Here is a 25,040-nt window from a genome sequence, read left to right as displayed (position 1 = left end):
TTGGCCTCCATCTACGTGACCATGGTCTTCAGGTACGGAGCAGCTCACGACCTTGGTCTTGTGCTATGGGAACAACCCTGATCAGATTTGCCGCAGTCACAGATAGAGATGCTGCTGTTGGAGGTTAGGGTTAGGGTTAGTTCATCCACATAGTTCGATACACATATTTCGATAGAAAGACACATAGTTCGATACACATAGTTCGATAGAAAGACACATAGTTCATACACATAGTTCGATAGAAAGACACATAGTTTGATACACATAGTTCGATAGAAAGACACATAGTTCGATACACATAGTTCGATAGAAAGACACATAGTTCATACGCATAGTTCTTCAAATGTTGAGACGATCAACATGGCTATTGTAGCCAACTAGCTTCCAATAACTCCTAGCCATCTCGAAGCCTAGACGAGCGTCCAGAGCGGCATAGCGCACTTGCTCGTAGCTCAATGGAACATTGGCCCACCCAAATATCAGTTCATCTTTTTTTTTATTCCGCGGAGTCCTTCTTCTTGTACTTCTTCCTCTTCTTATTCTCAAGATTTGTCCCAATGATAGAATTCGCCAGATCATATAGACTCGAAATTGGATTGTTGGTGGGATTCGGGAGTATCTTCTGGAGGGCGAACGCAGAAGTAATATGAATACCGTAGGGACTCAGCATTTCCACATCCTTGCTGATAGCCACGCCAAATAATTTGATGGTATCGTCCTGCAAGAACTCCTTGAGAACTTGTGGCACTTCATCAGCCTGACAAATCTGGAATACCAAATTCTCGCACGCCACCGAGAGTTGAAGGATGGCGGCGCGCTGATCACTCTCGCGAGGGTTGGTGAACTAGCAGTCCAAGCCAACGCACTTGATTGGTGCGTTGTCGAGGTAGTCCCTATTGACGGCGCGGATCCACTTCTCCACCCTTCTTGCACAGAGAGTGACCGTGATCTTCAAAGACATCCCTTCGGCCATGAGGTGGTATATCCGAGATGGAGGAGCTGAGCCGCGCGCGAGGTGCTCCATTGTGGCCAAAACATCGACGGAGAGAGAGCTTCTTGGTACAGGTGATGAGATGGAGATGTGAAGAATGTGTGTGGCAATGGTGGAGAAGATGTGAGGCATATAAAGGAGAGGAAGATGAAGATGAACAAGCCAGCCACCGGGTGATCAATTCCCGTGGCTGGCCGCCTGTGCCGGCGGCCCAGATTCCGACGTGTGACGCTCGATTTTGAAGCCAGTAATGGCGACGTGACGATCGGCATCCGCGGGGGGAACGAACCGTTTGACTTTAAGTCCTGGCTCGTCTCACTAGCCAGGACTAAAAGGGGTACCGCAGGCGCAGCGGGCCGCAAAACCATTTAGTCCCGGTTTGGGCCCCAAACCGGGACAAATGGGTCCTAACAAACTGGGACCAATGAGTGCCGTACGATTAGGCGGATTCGGGGCGACGTGGCCAAGCCTTTAGTCCCGGCCCAAGACACGGCCGGGACCAAAAGGGCCTGACGAAAGGCATGTTTTCTACTAGTGGTTGTATTATTTTGAGGATCAAACACTAGTGGAAAATAGGGCTTTCGTGAGAGCCTTTTCTCGCGGGCGCGTCTAGGCCCGCGACAAATGGCCTGGCCACGTCGCCCCGAAACCCTTTGGAGCGGTCCGGGCCTTTTGTCGCGGCCTTTTGTCGCGGGCCGTACCACTACCCGCGACAAAAGGGGTCTGAGGCTTGGCGCCGCCTGCTGGCACCCCTTTTGTCGCGGGTCGTGGTACGACCCGCGACAAAAGGGCCAGCCCTATATATACACACAGCCAGCCCCCCCCACCTCCCTACATTTTTTCCTTGGTGGTGAAAAGTGGAGGTTTATGCTAGCATTTTTTTCTTCATGTGCACAAGAGGTGTTTGATGAAATACTTGTGAGGGATGCCACTTGATTTTATTTGATAAGATTTATCCTCTTTTTGATCCTAAAAGGTTAACAACTATTTCCTTGTATACATAGTCCGTGCAATACTAATTTTAGCAAGGTGATTGCATCTGATACATAATTGTACCTATGATGCAGATGAGTCATCCATGGATGTACGGTAACCGATGTGCTCCCGCTTTCAGAGAGGGCGTGAATTCTTTCCTGCTTGTGGCCGAGGCCAACAAGTCGAAGCAAGGTTTTATGTGCTGTCCATGTCTGAAATGTAAGAATGAGAAGGATTACTCTTGCTCAAGAGACATTAAGATCCACCTGCTTCGGTTCGGATTCATGCCGCGCTATAATGTTTGGAGCAAGCACGGAGAAGAAGGGGTTATGATGGAAGACGGCGATGAAGAAGAAGATAACGATGACCAGTACCGATCTATGTTCTCTGAATACGATGATACCGCAATGGAAGACAATGAAGAAGAAGGAGGTGAAGAACGGGCACCAGATAATCCTGTTGATGATGATCTTCGTCGGGCCATTTCTGATGCAAGGAGAGACTGTGGCACAGATAAGGAGAGGTTGCAGTTCGACAAGATGTTAGAGGACCACCACAAATTGTTGTACCCAGGTTGTGAAGATGGGCAGAGAAAGCTAGGTAGCGTATTGGAATTGCTGAAATGGAAGGCAGAGGCCGGTGTGACTGACTCGGGATTTGAAAAATTGCTGATAATATTGAAGAAGCTGCTTCCAAGAAATAACGAATTGCCCGTCAGTACGTATGAAGCAAAGAAGCTTGTCTGCCCTCTAGGATTAGATGTGCAGAAGATACATGCATGCATTAATGACTGTATCCTCTACCGCGGTGAGAAGTACGAGAATTTGAACAAATGCCCGATATGCGGTGCATTGCGGTATAAGATCAGAAGAGATAACCCTGGTGATGTTGAGGGCGAGCCACCCAGGAAGAGGGTTCCTGCGAAGGTGATGTGGTATGCTCCCATAATACCACGGTTGAAACGTTTGTTCAGAAACAAAGAGCATGCCAAGTTGTTGCGATGGCACGTGGAAGAACGTAAGAAAGACGCGATGTTGAGGCACCCCGCTGATGGTCGGCAGTGGAGAAACATCGGGAGAGAGTTCCCGGATTTTGCAGGTGAGGCAAGGAACTTATGGTTTGGTCTAAGTACAAATGGCATGAATCCTTTTGGGGAGCAGAGCTGCAGTCACAGCACCTGGCCCGTGACTCTATGTATCTACAACCTTCCTCCTTGGTTGTGCATGAAGCGGAAGTTCATTATGATGCCAGTGCTTATCCAAGGCCCAAAGCAACCCGGCAACGACATTGATGTGTACCTAAGGCCATTAGTTGATGAACTTTTGGAGTTGTGGGACGAACCAGGTGTACGTGTGTGGGATGAGCACACCGAGCAAGAATTTGACCTACGAGCGTTGCTATTCGTAACCATCAATGATTGGCCTGCTCTTAGTAACATTTCAGGACAGACGAACAAGGGATACAATGCATGCACACACTGTTTAGATGAGACTGAAAGTAAATATTTGGGAAAAAGTAGCCAAAATGTGTACCCGTACAATCGCCGTTTCCTTCCGCGCAAGCATGCCTTAAGGAAAATAGGCAAGCATTTCAATGGCGAGGCAGAACACAGTCCGAAGCCTGTCCCCCGTAGTGGTGCTGATGTATTTGACATGGTCAAGGATTTAAATGTTATCTTTGGAAAGGGTCCAGGCAGTCGACCTGTTCCGAAAGACGATGACGGACACGCACCCATGTGGAAGAAGAAATCTATTTTTTGGGATCTAGATTATTGGAATGTCCTGGAAGTCCACTCTGCAATCGACGTGATGCACCTGACCAAGAATCTTTGTGTGAATATTCTAGGTTTTCTAGGCGTGTATGGGAAGACAAAAGATACAACAGAAGCACGGGAGGACCAGGAACGTCATAAAGGATGAAACGGCAATCATCCAGGGCAGTTTGAAGGGCCTGCCAGCTACGCTCTTACCAAACAATAGAAGGAGATCTTTTTTGAAGCCCTATTCAGTATCAAGGTTCCGTCTGGTTTCTCGTCGAATATAAAGGGAATAGTAAATATGAAGGAGAAAAAATTCCAGAACCTAAAGTCCCATGACTGCCACGTGCTTATGACACAATTGCTTCCGGTTGCATTGAGGGGACTTCTACCAGAAAATGTTCGACTAGCCATTGTGAAGATATGTGCATTCCTCAACGCAATTTCTCAGAAGGTAATGGATCCAGAAACTTTGCCAGGGTTACAGGATGATGTGGTTCCCACCATCCTTCTTCAATATTATGACGCACCTCCTCGTTCACCTAGTTGAAGAGATTAGAATTCTCGGTCCTGTATTTCAACACAATATGTTCCCCTTCGAGAGGTTCATGGGAGTCTTAAAGAAATATGTTCATAACCGAGCTAGGCCGGAAGGAAGTATCTCAAAGGGCTACGGAACTAAGGAGGTCATTGAGTTTTGTGTTGACTTTCTTCCTGACCTTAAGCCGATTGGCGTTCCTGAATCTCGGTATGAGGGGAGGCTGACTGGAAAAGGCACACTAGGAAGGTGTAACACCGCAAAATTTCAAAACAATGAAGAAGACCAATTCCCTTTTTCCAAAATTTGGAGCCAACAAAAACTTAAATTGAATTGCTTTATGTGCATAGTGTTCAAGCATGTATGATTGGATTTTTGCCATGATTGTTTGCTTGAAGTATTGAAAATGTTTCTAAACCCTAAACCCTACCCCTTTTCAAAATCAAAGAGGCACAAAGAACAAAAAATCAAATAAAAGTAAAGTTTTATGTGAGCATTTGGCCAATTTGCAAATTCTAGCCTATGCCATATCTACTTTGCTTGGATGGTTTGAAAACATCAAGAAACCCAACATAGTACTCACCAAACCAAAACCAAGGTGAAAAGAAAATCAAATCAAAAGAAAAATGAAAAATGCAAGTCACATATGATAATGGTCACTTGTGACAATTTTTAACCTGATGCCTACTTTGAACCCCTGTGGTTATTAATTTCTAAACCAAACTTTCTCAACTCTTTGCTCCCCATCCAAGAACTCATCAAGGTGATCACACTAGTGTTGACCAACCTTGCAGATTCATTTTCAAATTCTTATTTTAAGCTTTCAAAGTTGCAACTTTGAAACAGATTATAGATCCTCCCAAATTTGAATTTCACCAAACCACCTCCAAATTTCAAACCAAGGCCATCACTAGGTGCCAAACATTATTTGAATCACCCCCATAAAATAGTTTGGCAAAATTCGAAATAAAATTTCTTGCGGCCATTTCCACAAACACCTTGCAGGCAGGGTATAGATATGAGCCCATGCTGAAAAAAATCGGTGGACCAAGTCCAACCCTGACCACCTCTGCATCCCTGAAACCCTAGCACACCCCTTGGCATCAGTGCCAGCCTCTGCCTCCTCTTGTCTTTGACCAGAACATGCCCATGCCAATCACTCCTGCCACTCCCCATGTCACCCCTCTCTCCACTCCTCTCTTGATGATCTCACCTTGTCCTGGAGGTTGGCCTTGCTCTACTGAACACGCTCGTGCCAGCCATTGGCCAAGGAGAGAAGCACATTGGCCAGGACGCGACGCGCCCAGGACGCCCAGAACGCGCCAGATGCGCATGGTGACGTCCCTGGACGCGCTAGAGCGTCGCCTGCCCCCGTCGTTGCTGACCTCCTCCCGTCCTCTCCTCGCTCACACCCACTCACCATGATGCCATGTACCTCCCAGACACGACCGTTCGCGCCGGAGAGCCTTGTCGCCGTCGATCTCATCGACGTCATCCGCCTCGGGACTGCAAGGTCGCCACGATGCTGACGACACTCCCGTGCCCCATTTTCAACGCCGTGACGCGCGTCGTGACCGCTATGACCTAGGGAACAGTCCTGCGTCCTTACCTTGCCCATTCGCGGCTCAGACCGGCGTCGCCATGGTCGACCTGCCCCGTGCGCCTCGGCACCTCGTCGCCCCTATAAAAGGAGCACTCCCCCGTGCTCAACCTCCACACCAGTCGCCTCCTCTCATCTCAGAACCCCTCCTCGAGCACAGCCACATTCCAATTTAGCCAGTAGCCATCCAATTTCTCGCCGGAGTGCTGCGGAGCCGCCGTAGACGAAGACGACGCCAGGAGCCACCCCAGGAGACGCCGCCGGTACCAGGAGACTCGCCGTCGTCCGCAACCTCACCCTGCATCAACGCCGACGATCGCCGGACCTCCGGTGAGTCGCCAACTCCCTAGGCTCGCCGCACCCAGGCTTCCCTCTCGTCGCTGTCGACGATGACTCTGGGCCGTGCGATCTGATTCTAATCGTGCGGCTCAGTTTCAAACTTACCGTTTCGGGTTTGAAAAGAGACTGACGCGTAGACCCCACCTGTCAGGGAGCCCACGCGTGCGAGACGCGCAGTTGGGCCGGCCTGCTTTTCTTTCTCTCTCTGGCCCAGTATCGTTTCCCGCCTAAGCCCAGTAATTTGAATTCTGTTTTTCTGTTTAATTCAAATTGCATACTGATGCTCTGCCAAAATCTGAATAAAACAAAATCCAGAAATCCAATTTGAGTGAACCCAATTTTGTGTCAAAGCTAATGAAATTATCTAGCCAACCCCACTGGTCCCAAACCCTAGTTCATTGTAGATCACTTACAACAAAAATGACAAGGCATTAACTTTTCCAAATTCAAACAATTTTATAAAATCAACCATAATGAATTTTGATGTGTTTCCAATTCTCATAATTCACATTTCAAACCCTCTATTTGATTATGTAAAAATATGCCAGGGTTGTTTCAAAGGATCATGGGCTAGAGTCAAATAATGACTATGTAGTCATTTCTAGCCCATTTAAATTATTTCAAAATTAGAATTTCAAATCTATGAGATGTAGCATCTCATTTAAATCATCTTCCCAAGTAATGTGAAGTAAGGTGATGACCTTAGTTGCATGGTCTCATCATTTCTTACTTGAGGATATTAAATCAAAGTAGTATTTAAATTGTATGAGAGGTAGTATCTCATTTAAATCATTTTCCAAAATGGATAAATATGAAGTGGTGACTTTGGTCAACATGATCTCATATCTTATCATTGGAGGAAATTAAATCTTAGTAATGTTCAATAAGAAGAAATTACTATCAAAGGAAATGAATGGAAACCCTAGTGGGTATTAAATCCTGTAATTCTCAAGTAGTAGAATTACATCTTTAAAAACTAAAGAAAGAAAACACTAGTATGATATTGAATGATGACTGTGATGATGCTAGATCATCTTGTGTGAACCACTATGGTTAATTAGTCTACTTAAGTATTCTTTGGTGATTGTATCCTCGTATTCGTTTATAGACGCTAGTACCGGAGACTACGAGGAAGAAGAGGTCTTCTACGAAGAAGAAGAGGAACATTTTGATCACTGTACCAATCAAGGCAAGCTATACTCTTGCAAGCTACCCTAATGCAAGCTCTACTAGAGCAAGACACCATTGCAATATTATGTTATGTTTCAGGATTTTCCTTTCCAAGCCCAAGTTTTTATCTTGCAAATATTTTACTTTGTCTATCAAGGCTTAATTTTTATAGTTAACTTTGGTCTAAGTATAGAGTACCCCAAGAGCATCAAATTTAGCCTAGAGAGCTAGAATTTAGTTAGCACCCCTCATGACTAGTTGCTAGTGCTAAAACTAAAACTGACTACTCTAGATGGGAACTTGTGAAACAAATGACTTTGAAAACCTTAGAATGATGAGTCATTCTACTGAAAGATTTGAAGGTGAATATGACTTGTGAATAACAAGGTGAATTTGACAAAAACTGATGATTGGGTTCGGATGCGATACCATTCCAACCTTAGAGTACCCCCACAACACCTGATTATGGGTAGGGCTTAACTGGAAACTTATGTATTTTAGTATGGGTTCCCTCTGAACAAGCGTCATAGGGGTTGTGCCGAGGCTGCCTCCGTGAAATGTGAAATGACGTGAAAAGAGATGAATGTCCGACCCAAGCCCTGTGCAGTTCCTAGGGTGGCAGGTAGCCATCACTAGGAGGCCAAGCTCACAGGGGAGGTGCCTATACTAGGGTATGTAATTGAAAGGTTATGGTTGATGATCCGCATACTGAGTTATGATTATTCAGGGCTATCCCTGACGGATGTAATCAAATGTTGTGGCACAAGAGTACAACCTCTGTAGAGTGTTAAACTATTCGAATAGCTGCGTCCGCGGTCATGTACAGTTGGATGGCCATACTGTTACCATTGTCAGATATTTCTAAAAATGACTTGTGACTTGAATTATGACTTTGACTTGATCTCAACAGAGTTGTGGGAATGACACTAATGTTCCCACTTGAGTAGTCTTAGGAAAGTTTTTGAATACTAAGTGTTGATGAAATAAAATTGGCTTTATGCAAATAAACCTAGAGCTTAGAACCCTTAATGAGTTTACTAGTAATCTATTAGTATTAGTTTGCGAGTACTTTAAAGTACTATGAAGAGGAGCACCAGTACCAGGATGATGGACAACAGGACGTCTACGATAACTAGGACTACCTCCTGACGTCAAGCGTTGCCTGTGGAATAGATGGACCGCTACTACGTTTCTTCCGCTGTGTGATTTGTATGTTGATCTGTAGATCAACTGTTGTTTTAATATTGGATCATGAGATCCCTTGTTGTAAGACGATTATGGTTTGTAATGAATAATGTTCTGTGATATCAACTATTATGTCTCGCAAAAACAATATTCCTGGGATTGCGATGTATGGCATAATAGGCATCTGGAATTAAATCCGGGTCTTGACAGAAGGAAAGCAACGGTGTGCAGGGACAAGATTTCTTTCAATCAAGCACACTACACAGTTCTATACAATTCCAGCTTGGTGGCTCCGTACATCGAGAAACACAAGAATGTTTTACGAGAAATAAGCCCGGGCCAGCCCGAGTCCTTGATTACACGTCAACACATGAATACCTTCGGCAGTTGGTTGCAAAGACATCTCATGAGTGACACCACTGTTGGAGAGCAGCTGTACTTGTTGGCAAGGTTACCATCTTCAAACATATGTACATTCCAAGGGTACGAGATAAATGGGAATACATTTTACACGATCGCCCAAGATAAAAAGAGCACCAACCAAAACAGTGGTGTCCGCTTCGATGCAAAAGACGAGAATGGGCAGACCACCACATATTATGGGTACATAGAGGAGATATGGGAACTTGACTATGGACCCACTTTTAAGGTTCCTTTGTTTCGGTGCAAATGGGTGAAGCTCAGCGGTGTACAGGTAGACGATAAGTACGGTATGACAACAGTGGATCTCAACAATCTTGCGTACATGGACGAGCCATTCGTCCTAGCCAACGAGGTGGCTCAAGTTTTCTACGTGAAGGACATGTCTAGCAAATCGAGAAAAAGAAATCAACAAAAGAATACACCAACCGAGGAGCCAAAGCGCCACATAGTTCTTTCGGGGAAAAGAAACATCGTGGGAGTGGATGACAAGACAGACATGTCAGAAGATTATAATAAGTTTAAAGAAATTCCGCCCTTCACGGTGAAGATTGACCCAAGCATCTTGCTAAATGATGAAGATTCTCCATGGCTACGGCGTAGAAAAAAATCACAGCACTAGATGGCGATGTTGGTGATATTTAAACCTGTAATGTAATAATGTATTCTTCATACATAGTTCCCAAGACTGTTGGAGGAGATGGAGTCATTCACGGGCTTGCAGGAAAAATTTCCGAGGCGGAACTTCCGAAGATGCCATAGGGCGTGTGCACCAAGGGCATCTTCGAGAAGTTCTGCCACGGGAGATTTCCCAACCCTTTCCCCAACACTGTTAGAGGAGATGGAGTCTTTCACGGGCTAGCAGGAAAATATTTTCCGAGGCGGAACTTCCGAAGATGCCATAGGGCTTGTGCACCAAGGGCATCTTCGAGAAGTTCCGCCACGGGAGATTTCCCAACCCTTTCCCCAACACTGTTAGAGGAGATGGAGTCATTCACGGGCTAGCAGGAGATTTCCCAACCCTTTCCTCCATCCATGGGGATGAAACTCTCCATCCATCTTGGCTTGTTGAGCTGCTTGCCATGGCGTATCGATGCTCCTTTTATAGGCGCGACGCCGCTTCTACTTTGTCTTCTTCCTCCGACAGGGCGTCGTGCGCTACATGCTTTATCTGATCGAGCAGTGCGTCCACCCACGCGTCCTTATCCTGCCGACAGCTTTAGTCCCGGTTGCACCCATCAGCCGGTACTAAAGGTTACCCACGCGTCCTTATCCCACCGACAGTTTTGTTAGATGACAGAAAAACCACCTTTAGTCCCGGTTGCACCCACCAGCCGGTACTAAAGGTTACCCATGCGTCCTTATCCCACCGACAATTTTGTTAGATGACAGAAAAACCACCTTTAGTCCCGGTTGCACCCACCAGCCGGGACTAATGGTTGCCCGCACGTCAGCCACCCCCCAGATAAGGCCCTTCCAGATAAGCCTCCCCCAGATAAAGCTCCCCATCTTTTGTCCCGGTATGAGCCCCCACCCGGGATGAATGTTTCCCGCGCCACTGCGTTCCCACCTATTTTCTTCCCGCGCTTTCCACCGCTTCCCGCCTCCGTCTTCTCGCCATTTTTTCACTATATATATGTAGGCTTGGCCTCCATTTACATATCACATCTAGACTCATATCTGCAAACCTCATCACTCTCTCCCATGGCTTCCATCGTATCTCTAACCCCCCGGGAGGCGGAGGCGCTTTGCGCCTCGAACTACCCCTGCCCGCCGGGCTACCGCGTCCCGACCAGCTGGTTGCTGAGCGTCGGAGGCGTACCGGTCCCTCCTGTCCCTCTAGGGGTGGCGCGCGAGATGGCCATCACGAACCACTACTACTTCGAGCTCACGCCAGAGCAGCGGAGGAATCCCCAGTGGCATCCCGACTACAGCCCGACTTGGGACAGCTTCTTCATCAATCGGCGTGAGAGTGCGCTTGCCAGGCACGAGGAGGATGGCCCGCCTCCTTCGAACTTCAACGAGGCCGGCCGGCGGCTATGGTGGCGCGGCCAGACTCTCCAGAGCGTCATGGCCTACCGTGGCCCCCTCCTGCGCTACCCTCAGTCCCAGCCCACGCGTGCTCACCCGCCGAGGTTCGACTACCGCGACCCCGATGCCAGCGACGACGACGTCGGCGACTACGACGACTACAGTGGCGGCGTTTATAGGGCTAGGCACGAGTATGACTGAATGACTCGAACATTCGAATCTGGCCATGTATCTTAATTTTCAGTTGAGCTATGTGCTCACCCGCCGAGGTTCGACTACCGCGACCCCGATGCCAGCGACGACGACGTCGGCGACTACGATGACTACAGTGGCGACGTTTATAGGGCTAGGCACGAGTATGACTGAATGACTCGAACATTCGAATCTGGCCATGTATCTTAATTTTCAGTTGAGCTATGTACTTTAATTCCAGTTCAATCGTAATAAAATTTTATTCCCGCCCTTTTCCTCCCGCGCGGCGTCGTGGCGGGAAACTTTCTCATCATCAGGATGAAGCCACCGACAACGACTTTATTGAAAACAACCGACAACGACTTTATTGAACTAAAACAACCGATAACGACTTTATAAACTAAATTTAAACTAAAACAACCGATAACGACTTTATTGAAAATACAATTAAAATAGATAAATGACTCGTCGTCAGAGGTTGTCTCCGTCCAAATGTCGTCCCACCGAGGGTCGTTTTCGGCCCAAGTTGTATTCGGGTTGTCGAGCTCGAACTCGGCGACGGCCCGACGGTGGCGCCTGTTGGACCGGCGTTGTGCCCTGAGGTCAGTGAAGAACGCGTCGGTGTTGTTGACGTCGTTGGGGAACTGCGCCCTCCACTGGCGCATCAACTGCTCATCGTGCTCGGCGATGGCGATCCTGCGCTGCACCTGGCGGTGCCGGCAACGGTCCTCGTCGTCGACGAGGCACGGCGCTGGCGCGAGGAACTCCGCCTCCTCTAGCGATTCAACATCCGGGAAGTTCATGTCGCGCCGTGGCCGCCGAAATCGCCACGCCGCCGCATCGTAAGCGCGCGCCGCCAGCTCCGACGTGTTGTACGTGCCGAGGGTGAGGCGGAAGCCACCGGCGCGTATCTCGGCGTAGAACCTACCGCTCGGACGTGCTCGGACGCCACGGAAACCGGACGACCCGCGACGGCGCGGTGGCATCCCGGAGATGAATGAGCGGAGGCGGCGGCGACGTGTGGTTGCGCGCGCACGCGGCGCTCTATATAGCGCACGCGGGGCATGGCACGTGTAAGCCACGGCTACACGTCGCACGACGGCGACGGCGGGGCGAGGCACGTGGAAGCGGTGGCGACACGTGGCACGGGGAAACCTTACGTGTGGCACGGCGGCGGTGCACAGTTCAAAAGAAACAGAAACATATCAAAGTTAGTCGGTGTCCGAAATACTCCGCATATCATTAGGGGTAAAACATACACGACTATCAACGTTTGATATGATGCGAGATGCAAATAGGTATATGGATGTCATATTCATGTTCATTGGATTTTTCTGATCAATTTTCATATATAAAACATTTCTATTTGAGTTACCATTTAAAAGTTATTAAAATAATAGTTTTTATTTATTTAAAACAGAAAAGGGGTATGAGGGAAATATCAGAAATGGGGCTGATCCGCGTCCAACGGCTCCAGGCCGTTGGATACAAACGGCCGGAGCCGTTGGATGCACTATGCCACGGATCAGCCCCCACCCCCTTTTGTCGCGGGTGGTGGCTCAACCCGCGACAAAAGACCCAGCCTTTTATCGCGGGTGGTGGCACGACCCGCGACAAAAGAGGGGCCTTTTGTCGCGGGCCGAGCCACGACCCGCGACAAAAGGGTGGTTTGTATAAAAGCCAACGGGCGTCGCGGGGCGAGCCACCTCCCGCGACGACCCGGAGAAACCCTAGCCCCTGCCGCCAGGCTGCCAAATTCTGCCGCGCCGCCACCACCGACGCCCTCCGCGCCGCCGCCACCGAGGACGCCCTCCGCGTCGCCGCCACCGACGCCCTCCGCGCCGCCGCCACCGACGCCCTCGATCCGCCGCGGCTCGGGGCCTCCTCTGCCGCGCCTCTGCCTCCTCTCCGGCGCCGCGCGCCACCGCCTCGGCCTCCTCCCCGGCGCCTCCACCGCCGCCTCTGCCTCCGGCGCCGCCACCGCCGCCTCTACCTCCGGCGGCACCACCGCCTCTGCAGGTAGCGCGTGACGACAGAGAGGCCGGCCGCGTCGGCAGAGAGGCCGGCCGCCTCGTTTTTTCTTTTGCTTTTTTTTTTGATTTTTTTGTATAGTTAATTAGGATATTTCTAATTATTTTTATTTTAGTTTAATTTTAGTTTAGTTTTAGTTTAGTTTTAGTTTTAGTTTTAGTTTAGTTTTAGTTTAGTTAGTTTTAGTTTAGTTTAATTTTAGTTTAGTTTAGTTTAGTTTTAGTTTAATTTTAGTTTAATTAGTATATTTAGTTAGTTTAATTTTAAGTTTTGTTAAATTAGTTTAAGTTTAAGTTTAAGTTTTAGTAATTAGTTTTAGTTTAAGTTTTAGTAATTCGATACCCGACACCGACACCCCTCTCCCTCTCGCAAAACACCCGACGCCGACACCCCTCTCCCTCTCGCAAAACATCCGACACCGACACCCCTCTCCCTCTCGCAAAACACCCGACACCGACACCCCTCTCCCTCTCGCAAAACACCCGACGCCGACACCCCTCTCCCTCTCGCAAAACACCCGTCGCCGACACCCCTCTCCCTCTCGCAAAACACCCGTCGCCGACACCCCTCTCCCTCTCGCAAAACACCCGTCGCCGACACCCCTCTCCCTCTCGCAAAACACCCGACGCCGACACCCCTCTCCCTCTCGTAAACAACCGACGTCGATACCCTCTCCCTCTCGCAAACAACCGACACCGACACCCTCTCCCTCTCGCAAACAACCGACGCCGACACCCTCTCCCTCTCGCAAACAACCGACACCCTCTCCCTCTCGCAAACATGTATACTTATCGATTTAATTTTGCAGAACCAATGGATCCATTCGAATTCCATCGAGACTTGGAACAGGAAGACATAGTCGAGGACATAATCCGCGATGGTGATGGAGAAGACCGCGGCTCCGGTGATGGAGAAGACCGCGGCTCTGGTGATGGAGAAGACCGCGGCTCCGGCGATGGAGAAGCCGACGGCTCCGGTGATGGAGAAGCCGAGTGCTCCGGTGACGGCGAGGTATATATACGATCACTAGAGGCATTAATGGAATTCTATATGTACATATGTATATAAATTAATTAATTTTTATTCTCTTAGGCCTCCAAAAATAAGTTGGAGAAACGAGGCCCAGCAAAGAAGTTGACCAAAAAAGACCACTTCACAATTGAAGCTATATCCCCTAAAGGCAAACCGGTGGCACCCAAAGTTGTCGCAACGAAATTTAAAAATCAGTGCGGAGTTCTGGTTAGGGATCGCATCCCGATCACTATTAGAGAATGGAACAAGACCAAGAAGGTGTCCGAAAGTGAGGTTGCCGATAGGTACAAAGACTCGCTTTTTGATGACCTCATGGCACATTTCAGTTTGCCACAATTGCAATCGGAGACTGAGATGGACAAGCAGAAGGCGCTAGTGAAGAAATGGGCTCTTCAGAAGATGGGGGAACTTTTCCGGGCGTGGAAGAACCGGTTATGGGCAACTTATAAGGTCGAGAAGAAGCCTCCATTATTTGAAGGCTATCTATCGAAGCAGGAGCATAACTGGGAAGAATTTGTGAAGTACAAGAGCTCAGAGGATGTTGTGGCACTGTCAAAGAAAAACAAGGAGAATGCAAGCGAAAAGTTATATCACCATCATACGGGGCGAGGGGGCTACGACGTAGCCATGCCTAAGTGGGATGCACAAGAGGCTGAGATGCAACGGAATGGGATCACTCCAGAACCCATCCGAGAAAACTGGGACATTAGGGCTCGAAATTGGTTCCTTGGGCATGGCTGTGAGTATGACATGAAGACAGGGAACCTTGTTGAAAGTGACAGCAAGGTTAAGATACCCAGGGAAAAATGGATTCAAGTGACGACAGATATTAAAGCGGGAAAACTGAAGTTTGCTCCCGATAGAGAGAAAGACTTGCTGACGCTTGTCCTCGGTAACCCTGAAAAGGGAGGACGAACAAGAGGCTTCGGCCCTAGTGTTCCGTGGTCGCTTGGGCTTCCGGACGACGCGGAGAATTATAGAAGCCGAGCGAGGGCAAAAAAATGCGAGCTGGAGGTGCAGAATGACCGGATGGCTGAGTTCCAACGCCAACTAGACCAGCAGCAGCGGCAGATTAATGAACTTAAAGGACAGCGTGAGCCAGATAATACCGCCGGCATATCTCAGCGGCGAGGCAGCAGCGTGGCCGACTCGGAGGCCCCGCCTACACGGATGATAGATGGCGGTCCTGGCGACCCCGTGGATGGAATCAAGGAGCAAACACCTTGTGATCTCCATGAGGTGTTCAAGAACGTATCTGTTAAGGTGGCGGTCGGCTATGTCTTACCTGCATTAGGAGCTGAAGGTGAGCCGGCAACATGGCATGGCAATGAGATTCTAGCTGGCTATGCTCGTGTCGGGGTGGATTCAGTTGTACCGACGTGGGAGTCATTGCGGCTCGTAATCGCTGGAGGTGATGGTCGGGATACACTCGGAGACGTACTGGGAGAAATCATTCTTTGGGAAAAGAAAAACATCAAGCTTCCATCCTGGGTACCCCCTACTAGTCATCGCAGGTCACCATCACCTCCTCCAAATGATCGCAGGTCACCATCACCTCCTCCGAGTGGTCACATGTCACCACCATCACCCCATGAGTATGACCACCACATCCCTAGTCCATCTCCATCTCCTGCGCCGCCGCCTGCGCCCACTAAGACTCGGCATGCACCCAAGCGGAAGCGTTTCAAGAGTCCTGTCCGCTGACTGTCGCCCCTCCCAAGAGTACCAAAGGTTCCACCCCCCCGTCCTTACGATCTTACTGAAGAGGAAACTGATGCCGTTGTAAAGAAACACAATCATGAGCATTTTCATAAGGAGAAAGCCAAGCCCCCAGCACCATATACAGAGAAGCAAAAAGCATATGCTCTTGATTTTTTGAACACACCATCGCAATATGACTTACACGAGAAGAAGGATGACTATACACGCACACTTGCGAAGGTAATTGAGCAGAGCAAAGAGAAGGATAGTGCTAGCACGAGCAAATCATCAACTAGAAGTGTAGCCGGGAAGCAATCCAGTGCACCCCTCAAGGCCAAGCAAGCGACGACAACAAGCACGAAAAGAAAGAAAGTTCCCCAGCTCGGAGAACAGACCAAACAATCGATCCCACCCCTCAAAGTGTTAGATGTTCCCTCGGTGTACTAGGGACATGGTGGTATCGACATGGAAGAAACCCTGAAGCTAGCGGCTCAAATGGGCTGTACTGTGGAGGAATTGCTGGGTTCCCAAGATGGTGCACTACCCATTGCTGATATAGCCCCTAAATTTGTCTACGGGGCTGACTTGGTCAGCAGAGAGCGGCTGCGTCAACTGCCAACGCATATGCAGAATTTGCATCAGTGGTACCTTAATGGGTGCAATGAGAACACGACATTCATCGTGGCAAATATTCCAGATGCATATTACTTCCGAAGGGAGGTTCTCCATATTGAGATTTCCGAACTCTGGCAGTTATTCAATTTAGAATCCCTCAACAAATCTCTCATGAGCTGCTATTGCTTGTAAGTTGTTAACTACATATAAGTTCCTGTTCATTCAGTTGTTCCTGTTCATTGCATATACTCACTATATCTTATGTACTCTCTTATGCAGACTGAAGATCGATGAATGCAGAATAAAGAATATAACTAATATTGGGTTTGTTGACCCAGATAAAGTACATCATGACACGGTAAGGGATAAAGACGAAGAAACGGGGGGAAACCTACTAAGGTTTATAACGGAGCAACATTTCTGTGATTCAATACTGTTTCCTTACAACTACAGGTGAGAGTCTTACTGATCTGTTGTACATATTCAATTTTTCTTGCTCGATGTTAAGTGTAATTCATGACGTATATATATATAAACATGTGCAGTTTCCACTGGATTCTGCTAGACATTCAAGTTGATAAGGGAATAGTTGAAGTAAGGGACCCATTGAGTAGAGGCCTGGAAGGGTTCCTTGACTTGCAGAAGTTGCTCCAGAGGTAATTTCAATTATTAATTGCCGCGCTATATCTTTCGTGAGATATCAATTAATTATACACTCATTCAATCATTCTTTTGCCTGGCAGGGTTTGGAGAGTTTTCAAGAAGCGCAATAAGGGTAACTTCGCAGAGAAGCTAACATTTACTCCTGTACCGTGCGACCAGCAGCCACAGGGGACGAATCTATATGGATACTACGTTTGCGAGTACATTCGCATGTTAACCACTGAGAAGAACGATAATATATTCAACGTAAGCAATAACATTCACAACTTTAATTTATTATCGTCAATATTTCGTTATCAAGATTGATATAGTCATATTCATCTCATTTTCCTATATAGGTCGAGTTCATGCGGGAGAAGCTCCAGCCACGCGAACACCTACTAGGAATTGCGGAGAAAGTGGCGGGACTTCTGATGAGAGAAATTATAGATGACAAAGGCAGGTTTAGTCCAAATAGCAAATGGTCATGATCCCCGTGTAATAGTTTGAATAGACGACGGGCTCTAGTTCTGGTAGTCGTGAGCTCCATGTATATGTAAGGAGTCTACGAATAGACTTTTGCTTCGAATATTTGTTTGCTCGATCTATATATAATGCATGAATGTGTACAGCTTCTAGAAGCGTTCAAATATATGAAATTTTTATTTTGAAATGAAAAAATAAAATAAAAGGGGGCGGTGGCGGGAGGGGGGTGGCTGCACCCCTCAAACCCTAAAGGAGGAGCGTCCTGCGCGCGCCACGTAGAGGGCCTTTTGTCGCGGGCCGTAACACGACCCGCGACAAAATGGTGTGTCCCCTGCGCGCCCCGTGGCCGCCACGTGGTGGACCTTATGTCGCGGGTTGTAAGCGACCCGCGACAAAAGGTAGGGCCTTTTGTCGCGCTCCCGTTGTCACGGCTGGCCGCCCGCGACAAAAGGGTCTTACGGCCCGCGATATTAGGCCTGTTTTCCACTAGTGAAACAGAGCTCATTTTTTCTTATATAAAACAGAGCTCACTGCATTGATTCAAAATAAAGTTACAATCATGCTAAACACTTAGTGGCAGGACTAGGTTGTACTGGAAATCATTTGTGTGGCCAAAGTTCAGCAGCTAGTTTAGTTCCTTTGTAGTGTTCGATGAGTTTGTTTTGTAACAACCAAATCATAGTGTATTTCGCAGATGTACATGTACAAGCTATGCATGGACACGCTGGCTGATTTGCAGGTGCAGCATTCTACGCACGCGCACACGGCACGATCAGTTGATAGGCGTGCCCACAACTAACAAGTTCTTTTGCCTGGCTGGCATATATCCATCTACAGAGCTAAAGTGATCAGATAAGCATTACGTGAGAGGTTCAACTGATGGCAATTCTCTCTGAAGATCGACCGTTGTGGCATTTATAAAGCAATAAAGCGAGACGAAATCTTGGATCAAACCGTAGTGTATACTGCTGCAGGCATGCTCTCTTGTAATGAAATGGATTGTGACATGGGCTGCAATGGACTTTGGGCTGGTCATTGGGCCCAAGTTAACGGCGTGCAACTATAAAATGCCGACGAAGATGAATCTCGTGAACCCGCCTCTCTGAAACTCTCTCTTCCGCCAGCTTTTTCCTCCTTTAAATCTCCTACTCTTCCTGCTAGAACCCTCTAGAACCTTAAACTTGTGTTGATTTGAGAGTAAGATATGAGTAGAGTGTTGAAGATATTAGGGAATAACATTTGGTATCTAGAGCCAGGTCAATCGTTGGGAGATGGAGTCAATGGGGGTTTTGGCGGCGGCAGTGAGGGGCTTGGCTCTCTCCGTGGGGGCATTGAAATCCAGCATCGACGAGTCGCAATACATGCTCCAGAAGATTGGGCAGTGAAGCCTCAAGTTGATGGTGTACTCGGCATCCACCATCACCGAAGTTGCGATCAGGACCCGATCAGGTCACTGGGCACTCGCTACGGCCTGTCCGCTCCTACAAGTGCGCCTACGGCCGCACCTAGAGTCGCTTCTCCGGCCTGCGCCCGCATCTGGCAGACACAACATAAACCACGAATCACCCTCTCCAGTGCCAGGGGGTTCGAGCTCTGCCGCGCTCAACCAGTTGCTCGCCTCCGCCCTCTCGTCTTCACTTGATTTGAGAAACCAAGCAGGAGATGATGGCGGTCGCGGATGGACGGGAGCACGATGAGAGGCGGGGCTAAAACGTGGAATCGTGGCTGCGGCACCAAGGCCGCAACGAACCCCCCACAAGACAAATCGGAGGCAGCTCACCTCGGATTGAAGCCCCGCCCCCTTGTGTGGCCTATACCTCGCCTTCTTGCATGGCACGCAGGTGGCTGCCTCATGTCATCGACTATCAAGGATGAGGAGGAAATCAGTGGGAGCCACGCATAGCAGGGGAGCTCGGCGGTGTAGTAGCTAGTGGGGCGGCGGTGACCAGTAGGGAAAGAAGATGGCGAAGCCACAGAGGTCAAGGTAAATAAAGAAAGGGACCGGCCTGCTGGTCAAGGGCACTTTTGGAAGGCCAGACCAACACGCACCACACCGGTCCCACAGGAACAACCGATTCCACCAACAGCCTAGCGATGACTACCTGCGTGCAGGCCTCGCGAAAGCGATCTCTGGATGAACCACATGGCCGGGCTCTCAAACGATTGGGAGCATAGAGCCAAAAGTGTCTTTGACTCTTGGGCACCGGTGCTCCTGGTATTTAAAAAAATTCGAAAATCATACATATTTGTTTCAAGAACTCTAAAAATAAATCTAGAACGTTCGGTGACTTCCGTCACCATTAAAGCGCAGATCGTCAATCAATCCTTAACAGCCGATGTGGAGGCCAACATGCATCGGACCGCTAAGTGCATTGCCCTAACCTAAACCGACTGCGACCAGATCGATCTATTCAGAGTAGCGTTATGCATGGGTCGCGCCGAGATGCTGGAGGTGTCCTGACTCTTCAATTCCCAACCCCAGCACTCACCGGCGTACGTCCGCCGTTCTTCGTCGCTGTCCGCGATTTTTTTTTTTTTGGCTATTCGAGTTTGAGGTACGAGCTTTCTTTTCGTCCGGTGATTAGTTGAACCCTCTTTCTGGTCGCGCGCGATGGAGTGATTTCTGAACCTTTTTCTTGCGATTTCTTTAACCGCGCGCGGTATCCCTCACCGTCTAGACTAGATCCGCGCTGCATGTGCTAGTGCTCAACCCCTTGTCTTGATATGTTCCTCCCGGCCCCTATAGGCTGCTGCAGGAGAGATGAAGAACAAGCGACGAGGCGTGCGCACCAGAAGCTCGTACAAAAAAACAAAAGCCTGGCACAGGCGATGGAGGTGAACCGCTCGCCGATTCTCAGTTTCGCACAATCGATTTATATTATACAGCTAATAATAATAATAATGCTCTACTGAAACAAGGAACTTCGTGTCCGGACAATCCTTTCCAAGATCGAGGAATTCGGTAGCTCAAGCGATTCCGGCCAAGGCGTCTGGGTGGAACTGAGTGAAGGAGTCGCGTCCAACTTAGCAAACACTGTTGCAGCGCTTGCTTCATTCGATGAAGGTGATGATTATACACATCAGCCTTGGATATATATTTCCATCTAATATATTGTCGCTAGCTAGTTCAGGATCGATTGACAATGTCATCTTGTGCAGCAGGAGACGGGATGTTCTTTGCATGTACGGGCGTAATTATCAAAAACGATCCGGAGACTAAGATGACGAGCTTTCTGACTTCATTAAGTTTGGTTAGATCTATTGAAGATGACAGCAAGATCTTTCACAACATGACGGTTGGAACTGCCAAATTGGTTTTTTTTTGTTGCTCTAGATCTATTGCTTGCTTTTTAACATGTGTACTTGTTGTCGTGCTTTATCATTGCAGATTCAAGTGCGCCTTCAAGATAACAATGTTGAGCTGGGATGGTGGAACTTCTGGGATGTACAACACAAAACCTTGCTGTTATCAACATACCTCGCTTCCATACTCTTCAAGTAGCATGTCTAGATAATCAGAGGCAATTCGAGAGTCATAGCAAAGTAGTTGCTGTAGGGCGTTGCTTCAACTCAGGAAAATTAATGGCCACAGATGGAATGTTGACTGACAATCCAAGTGGAGATTATCGTGAGGAGCTTGCGGTCTCCACATGTCAAATTACTATGGTGCGTCCACTGTTGATTTCTCTCTTTAATTTCTGTACATAGCAAAAATAAATAATGGTGTTTACTCCCTTTTTCAGTTCGAGAAACTTTCTTCAGTATCACTAAATTCTTGTGCTCGGTTGAGTGTCACTTTATTCTTTTTCTAGACTGGAGTTGGAGGGCCCCTCATTGATTTTAATGGGGACTTCGTTGGGATGAACTTTTATGCCAAGGAATAGACTCCATTCTTACCAAGGACTAAAATTATTGAACTCTTGAAGCAGTTTAGTGAAAGAGTCCCGCTCTGGTATGCCCTCGATACTCCTTGTGAGCCAAAGATTTCTGATTGTCTTGTTAGTCTTGTCAGCTCATAGGTAGTGTGTAGGAAGTAACCTATATGTGGCTGCCAAAAGCTACTGCAACTTGTATTGCATAGTCCTATTTATGAGATACAAACTAGGTACAACAGCTAGATTTCTAAAGCCTTCTAGAGCTTTTTATTGCTAACCTTCTACAGCTTTTTACTGCTAACCAGAGTTTGCTACTGTCTAAGGCTTATATATATATGACTAGTACTACTCGAACATACTAGCACCTACAATACTAGAACCTGCTAGTCCTATTAGAAGGTACTAGATTAACTCCTAAGCAAGGATTACTCTAAATGTCTTATGTATGTGTCTCCTTACACTCTTCTGCCCTTTTTTTACCCTCTCCTAATTGATCTTATTATTTTTCTGCACATGCTTAGGAAAAATTAGTAATGGCCTTAATCAAGATTGGACGTAGTAATACTGAGGGAATGTGAGTTAGTTTGCGGATGTCTCTGTTACTCTGACGAGTTTATCCCATTCTGCTGCAGTGCTAAGAAAGGACCTGGTATCACAATCAAAAGATTTCCCATACCTCATGAGTCTGATTCACAAGGTGAGAAAAACACACTCCTTAAGATTGGTAAGAAGTGTGCTATCAAGCAACCCATCACCACCAATGTTAATTTTCAATGACCATTTGTAGAATCCCCGTATGCACTTAGTTCTTTACTTTTATGCTTGTACCTATTATCATCCTAATATATGTGGTGCGCTACATACTTATTTCATACGAAGTACATGGGTATGCTATATGAGAATATACGCCTCTCTATCATAATGCTTTTCCATGTTCTAAATTCTCCTCATTCCCCTTCACCAATCTTCTCCATTATAGGCAGCTCAAGGGGAGAGCAAAATAATAAGGGCCAGAAACCTTCCATATGTACTCTCTGTGATCCAGAATGTCAACCAGGTTGGGTCACTTTTAATATTTTGTATTGAATGTTGGTCACAGTCCTTGATTGATGTTTTACCCCTTGGCACCAGGACTCAAGGATAAAATATTAAATTGTATGCGTTTTCATGCCCGATGGCCGTATTCTTCTCCTTATGGTGAGTCGTTGCTTTCAGTTTTCCTAATTATTATTAACACATGGTGTCATCAGTCACTTTACTATGTTGTAATGATCAGGTGATGATGAAAAAATTGAGCTGAGGTCCAATGGTTATCCCTTTCCACTCTGGGAGGATTGTGAGTTTATTTCTTTTGTATTTTGTATGTTAGCTCTATTCTGTGGCCTTTCCACTTTACATTTGACTGCTCTTTCTAGCACCCTTCAACTACTGAACCTTTATTGATGTGGCCAGTCCGCAGGTGTTTGGTTAATACTTTTGAAGAGGAATTTGGTGAAGATGTGTCAACCAAACTCAAAAGAAAAGTTGCTTCAAATATGCCTCAGAGTGTTGTGGCACTGGCTTCATTCATTCGTAATTGCATTCCCTCTTAGCCCCCACCTACTTTTGGTATCTTTTTCCTATTTCGTCAGTAAATCATGTGATTCATTACTCTTGTAGGCAAAAGAAGATGTTTTGCTTGCACAGGCATAGTCATAGAATCCAAAATGTCCACAACAAGAGTTTTGACCTCCGCAAGTTTGATTAGAACTCCTAACAACGAAAACATGGTTGATGATAAGTTGAAGGTTCTTACTCTGCTGTGTAATTACCCATTTTATTTATTCATTACAACGCTGGTTTAATCTAAACATATCACTCATTGCAGATTGTTGTCTGCCTTCCGGATAATCGACATATCCCAGGGACGTTGCAATATTATAGTCTAAATTATAACATTGCTGTCATCACTATCACGGATTTCTGCTGCACTCGGATAGCACAAATCAATGAGAAGGTGCAAATTAAACCTTGTGGAGAGGTAGTGGCTGTAGGGCGTGTCCACAATTCAGGTAAATTAATAGCCACAAGTGGGGTAGTGACTGACAAGACAAGTGAGCTTAGTTGCAAAGAGCTTGTGATCTCTACTTGCAAAATCACCAAGGTATGTTGTGTTTTTTGGTATGGTGAAAATAAACAGTTGCATCAGAATATGAGTAATTAAATCCGTCACCACATATGTGTGGCTTACAAATAATGTCTTCATGTTTGTTACATATGCATTTGTGCTAGGCTGGGATTGGAGGGCCTCTTATAGATTTTGCTGGGAATTTAATTGGCATGAACTTCTATGGCTTGGGAGAAACTCCGTACCTACCAATGAATATAATTCTGGAACTCTTGAGGAAGTTTGATGCAAAAGGGTATGCTTTTTTGCATTTGTGTTAAAATTTGTACAATATGCAATTGTTTTTCATGTGCATAATATTAAAGCTTGATGAGTTTACTTGCCTCGATAATGCGTTTGAAATTCACAAGATTATGTAATGTTGGAAAATGTTACAGTTGAACATTACTTGAAAAAATGTATTCTAAGAAAATCGGTACTTAATTACTCTTGTCAAAATCAGGTGAAATGAAAGGTGGGTTCAATTGTACCTGAAAAATGATCTATAACATCCAAAAAGTGACATGCTTGTAGTTATATGGCTGCTATGCAAGTTAGCCGTGCACTACAAGTTAGTGCTTCTGCATTCCCTTTGTGATTGGTTTGCCAATTTGCAATATTCTTTAGTACTAATACCAATTTTGGTTTTCCTGTAGGACTGTTGCTATTGACGATCATATCTCGAACAGGTATTGTTTATTTAGTATGCATTCAGTAACAAGTTGCAAAATTCAGATTTCTTACTTGTGTTTTAATTCTTTAACAGGTGGCCTGTGCCCAAGCCATTTTGGTGCTATCCAACATGGCACGAGGCTAATGAAGAAATAGATCTAGTTGAACTTTTAGCCGAAATGCGTGTCCTCTATTGATGAAATAGATGTGGATAAGCTAAGCTCCCTTGTAGCAGGCCATCACTTCCGTTGCAGGATTGCCTTTATACAGTGTTGACGATTGTATCATTTTAGGTTGGTTTCAGCTAATTAACTAAGCACCAGCATTTTCCTAGCTAATGAGACGAGGCAAAAAAATATTAACGTCCCAAGATATATGACAATAGCATCGAAAATGTAAGTTGTACAGAATGCACGCATTTTTAACAGCGCTAGTACACTATGATGGCGCAGTTCTTTTGACAAAATCGACCACAAATTTTCCATCTTCATGACCTGATTTTCCTCTTCCTATCATGCGGAGTGAGCGTGAGTAGGATTCCTTGCCGTCGTGTCTCACTGACAAGACCCCACTCTGATGCCACTCGCTCTGGCTCCACGCGTTGCTGTGACACACCAGAGCATCCTCGTTGGCATTGTGCCCA

The 25,040-nt window shown here is 46.9% G+C and overlaps 1 protein-coding gene, 1 long non-coding RNA gene and 1 pseudogene across 2 annotated transcripts; 2 read left to right on the top strand and 1 right to left on the bottom strand.

Annotated features, from left to right (window-relative positions):
- Window positions 1–496: 496 nt before the first annotated feature.
- Window positions 497–1,024, bottom strand: LOC139837447 (uncharacterized). Its single transcript, XM_071826894.1, has 2 exons — window positions 863–1,024; window positions 497–766 (listed from the first exon to the last, which is right to left on the bottom strand). Exons 1-2 carry the CDS (start codon window positions 1,022–1,024, stop codon window positions 497–499), a joined length of 432 nt encoding a protein of 143 aa, XP_071682995.1.
- Window positions 1,025–16,743: 15,719 nt separating this feature from the next.
- Window positions 16,744–17,479, top strand: LOC139837459 (uncharacterized). The gene is made up of 3 exons (XR_011753939.1): window positions 16,744–17,029; window positions 17,122–17,232; window positions 17,320–17,479. It is a non-coding gene; the product is annotated as an uncharacterized lncRNA (long non-coding RNA).
- Window positions 17,480–20,867: 3,388 nt separating this feature from the next.
- LOC127340614 (uncharacterized) lies at window positions 20,868–24,735 on the top strand (annotated as a pseudogene).
- Window positions 24,736–25,040: the final 305 nt, after the last annotated feature.

This window comes from Lolium perenne, chromosome 3 (assembly GCF_019359855.2).
Source record: "Lolium perenne isolate Kyuss_39 chromosome 3, Kyuss_2.0, whole genome shotgun sequence".
NCBI classification, from domain to species: domain Eukaryota; kingdom Viridiplantae; phylum Streptophyta; class Magnoliopsida; order Poales; family Poaceae; genus Lolium; species Lolium perenne.
Note: the sequence above shows the minus strand (reverse complement) of the source record. Positions and strands in the feature narration are given on the sequence as shown.

What these genes read in the sequence shown, in the direction of transcription:
- LOC139837447 (XM_071826894.1), bottom strand. Translation starts at nt 1,024, where the DNA reads ATGGAGCACCTCGCGCGCGGCTCAGCTCCTCCATCTCGGATATACCAC. An exon ending in ACAACGCACCAATCAAGTGC is followed by an intron (nt 767 to 862) that starts GTTGGCTTGGAC and finishes TTGGTATTCCAG; the next exon opens with ATTTGTCAGGCTGATGAAGT.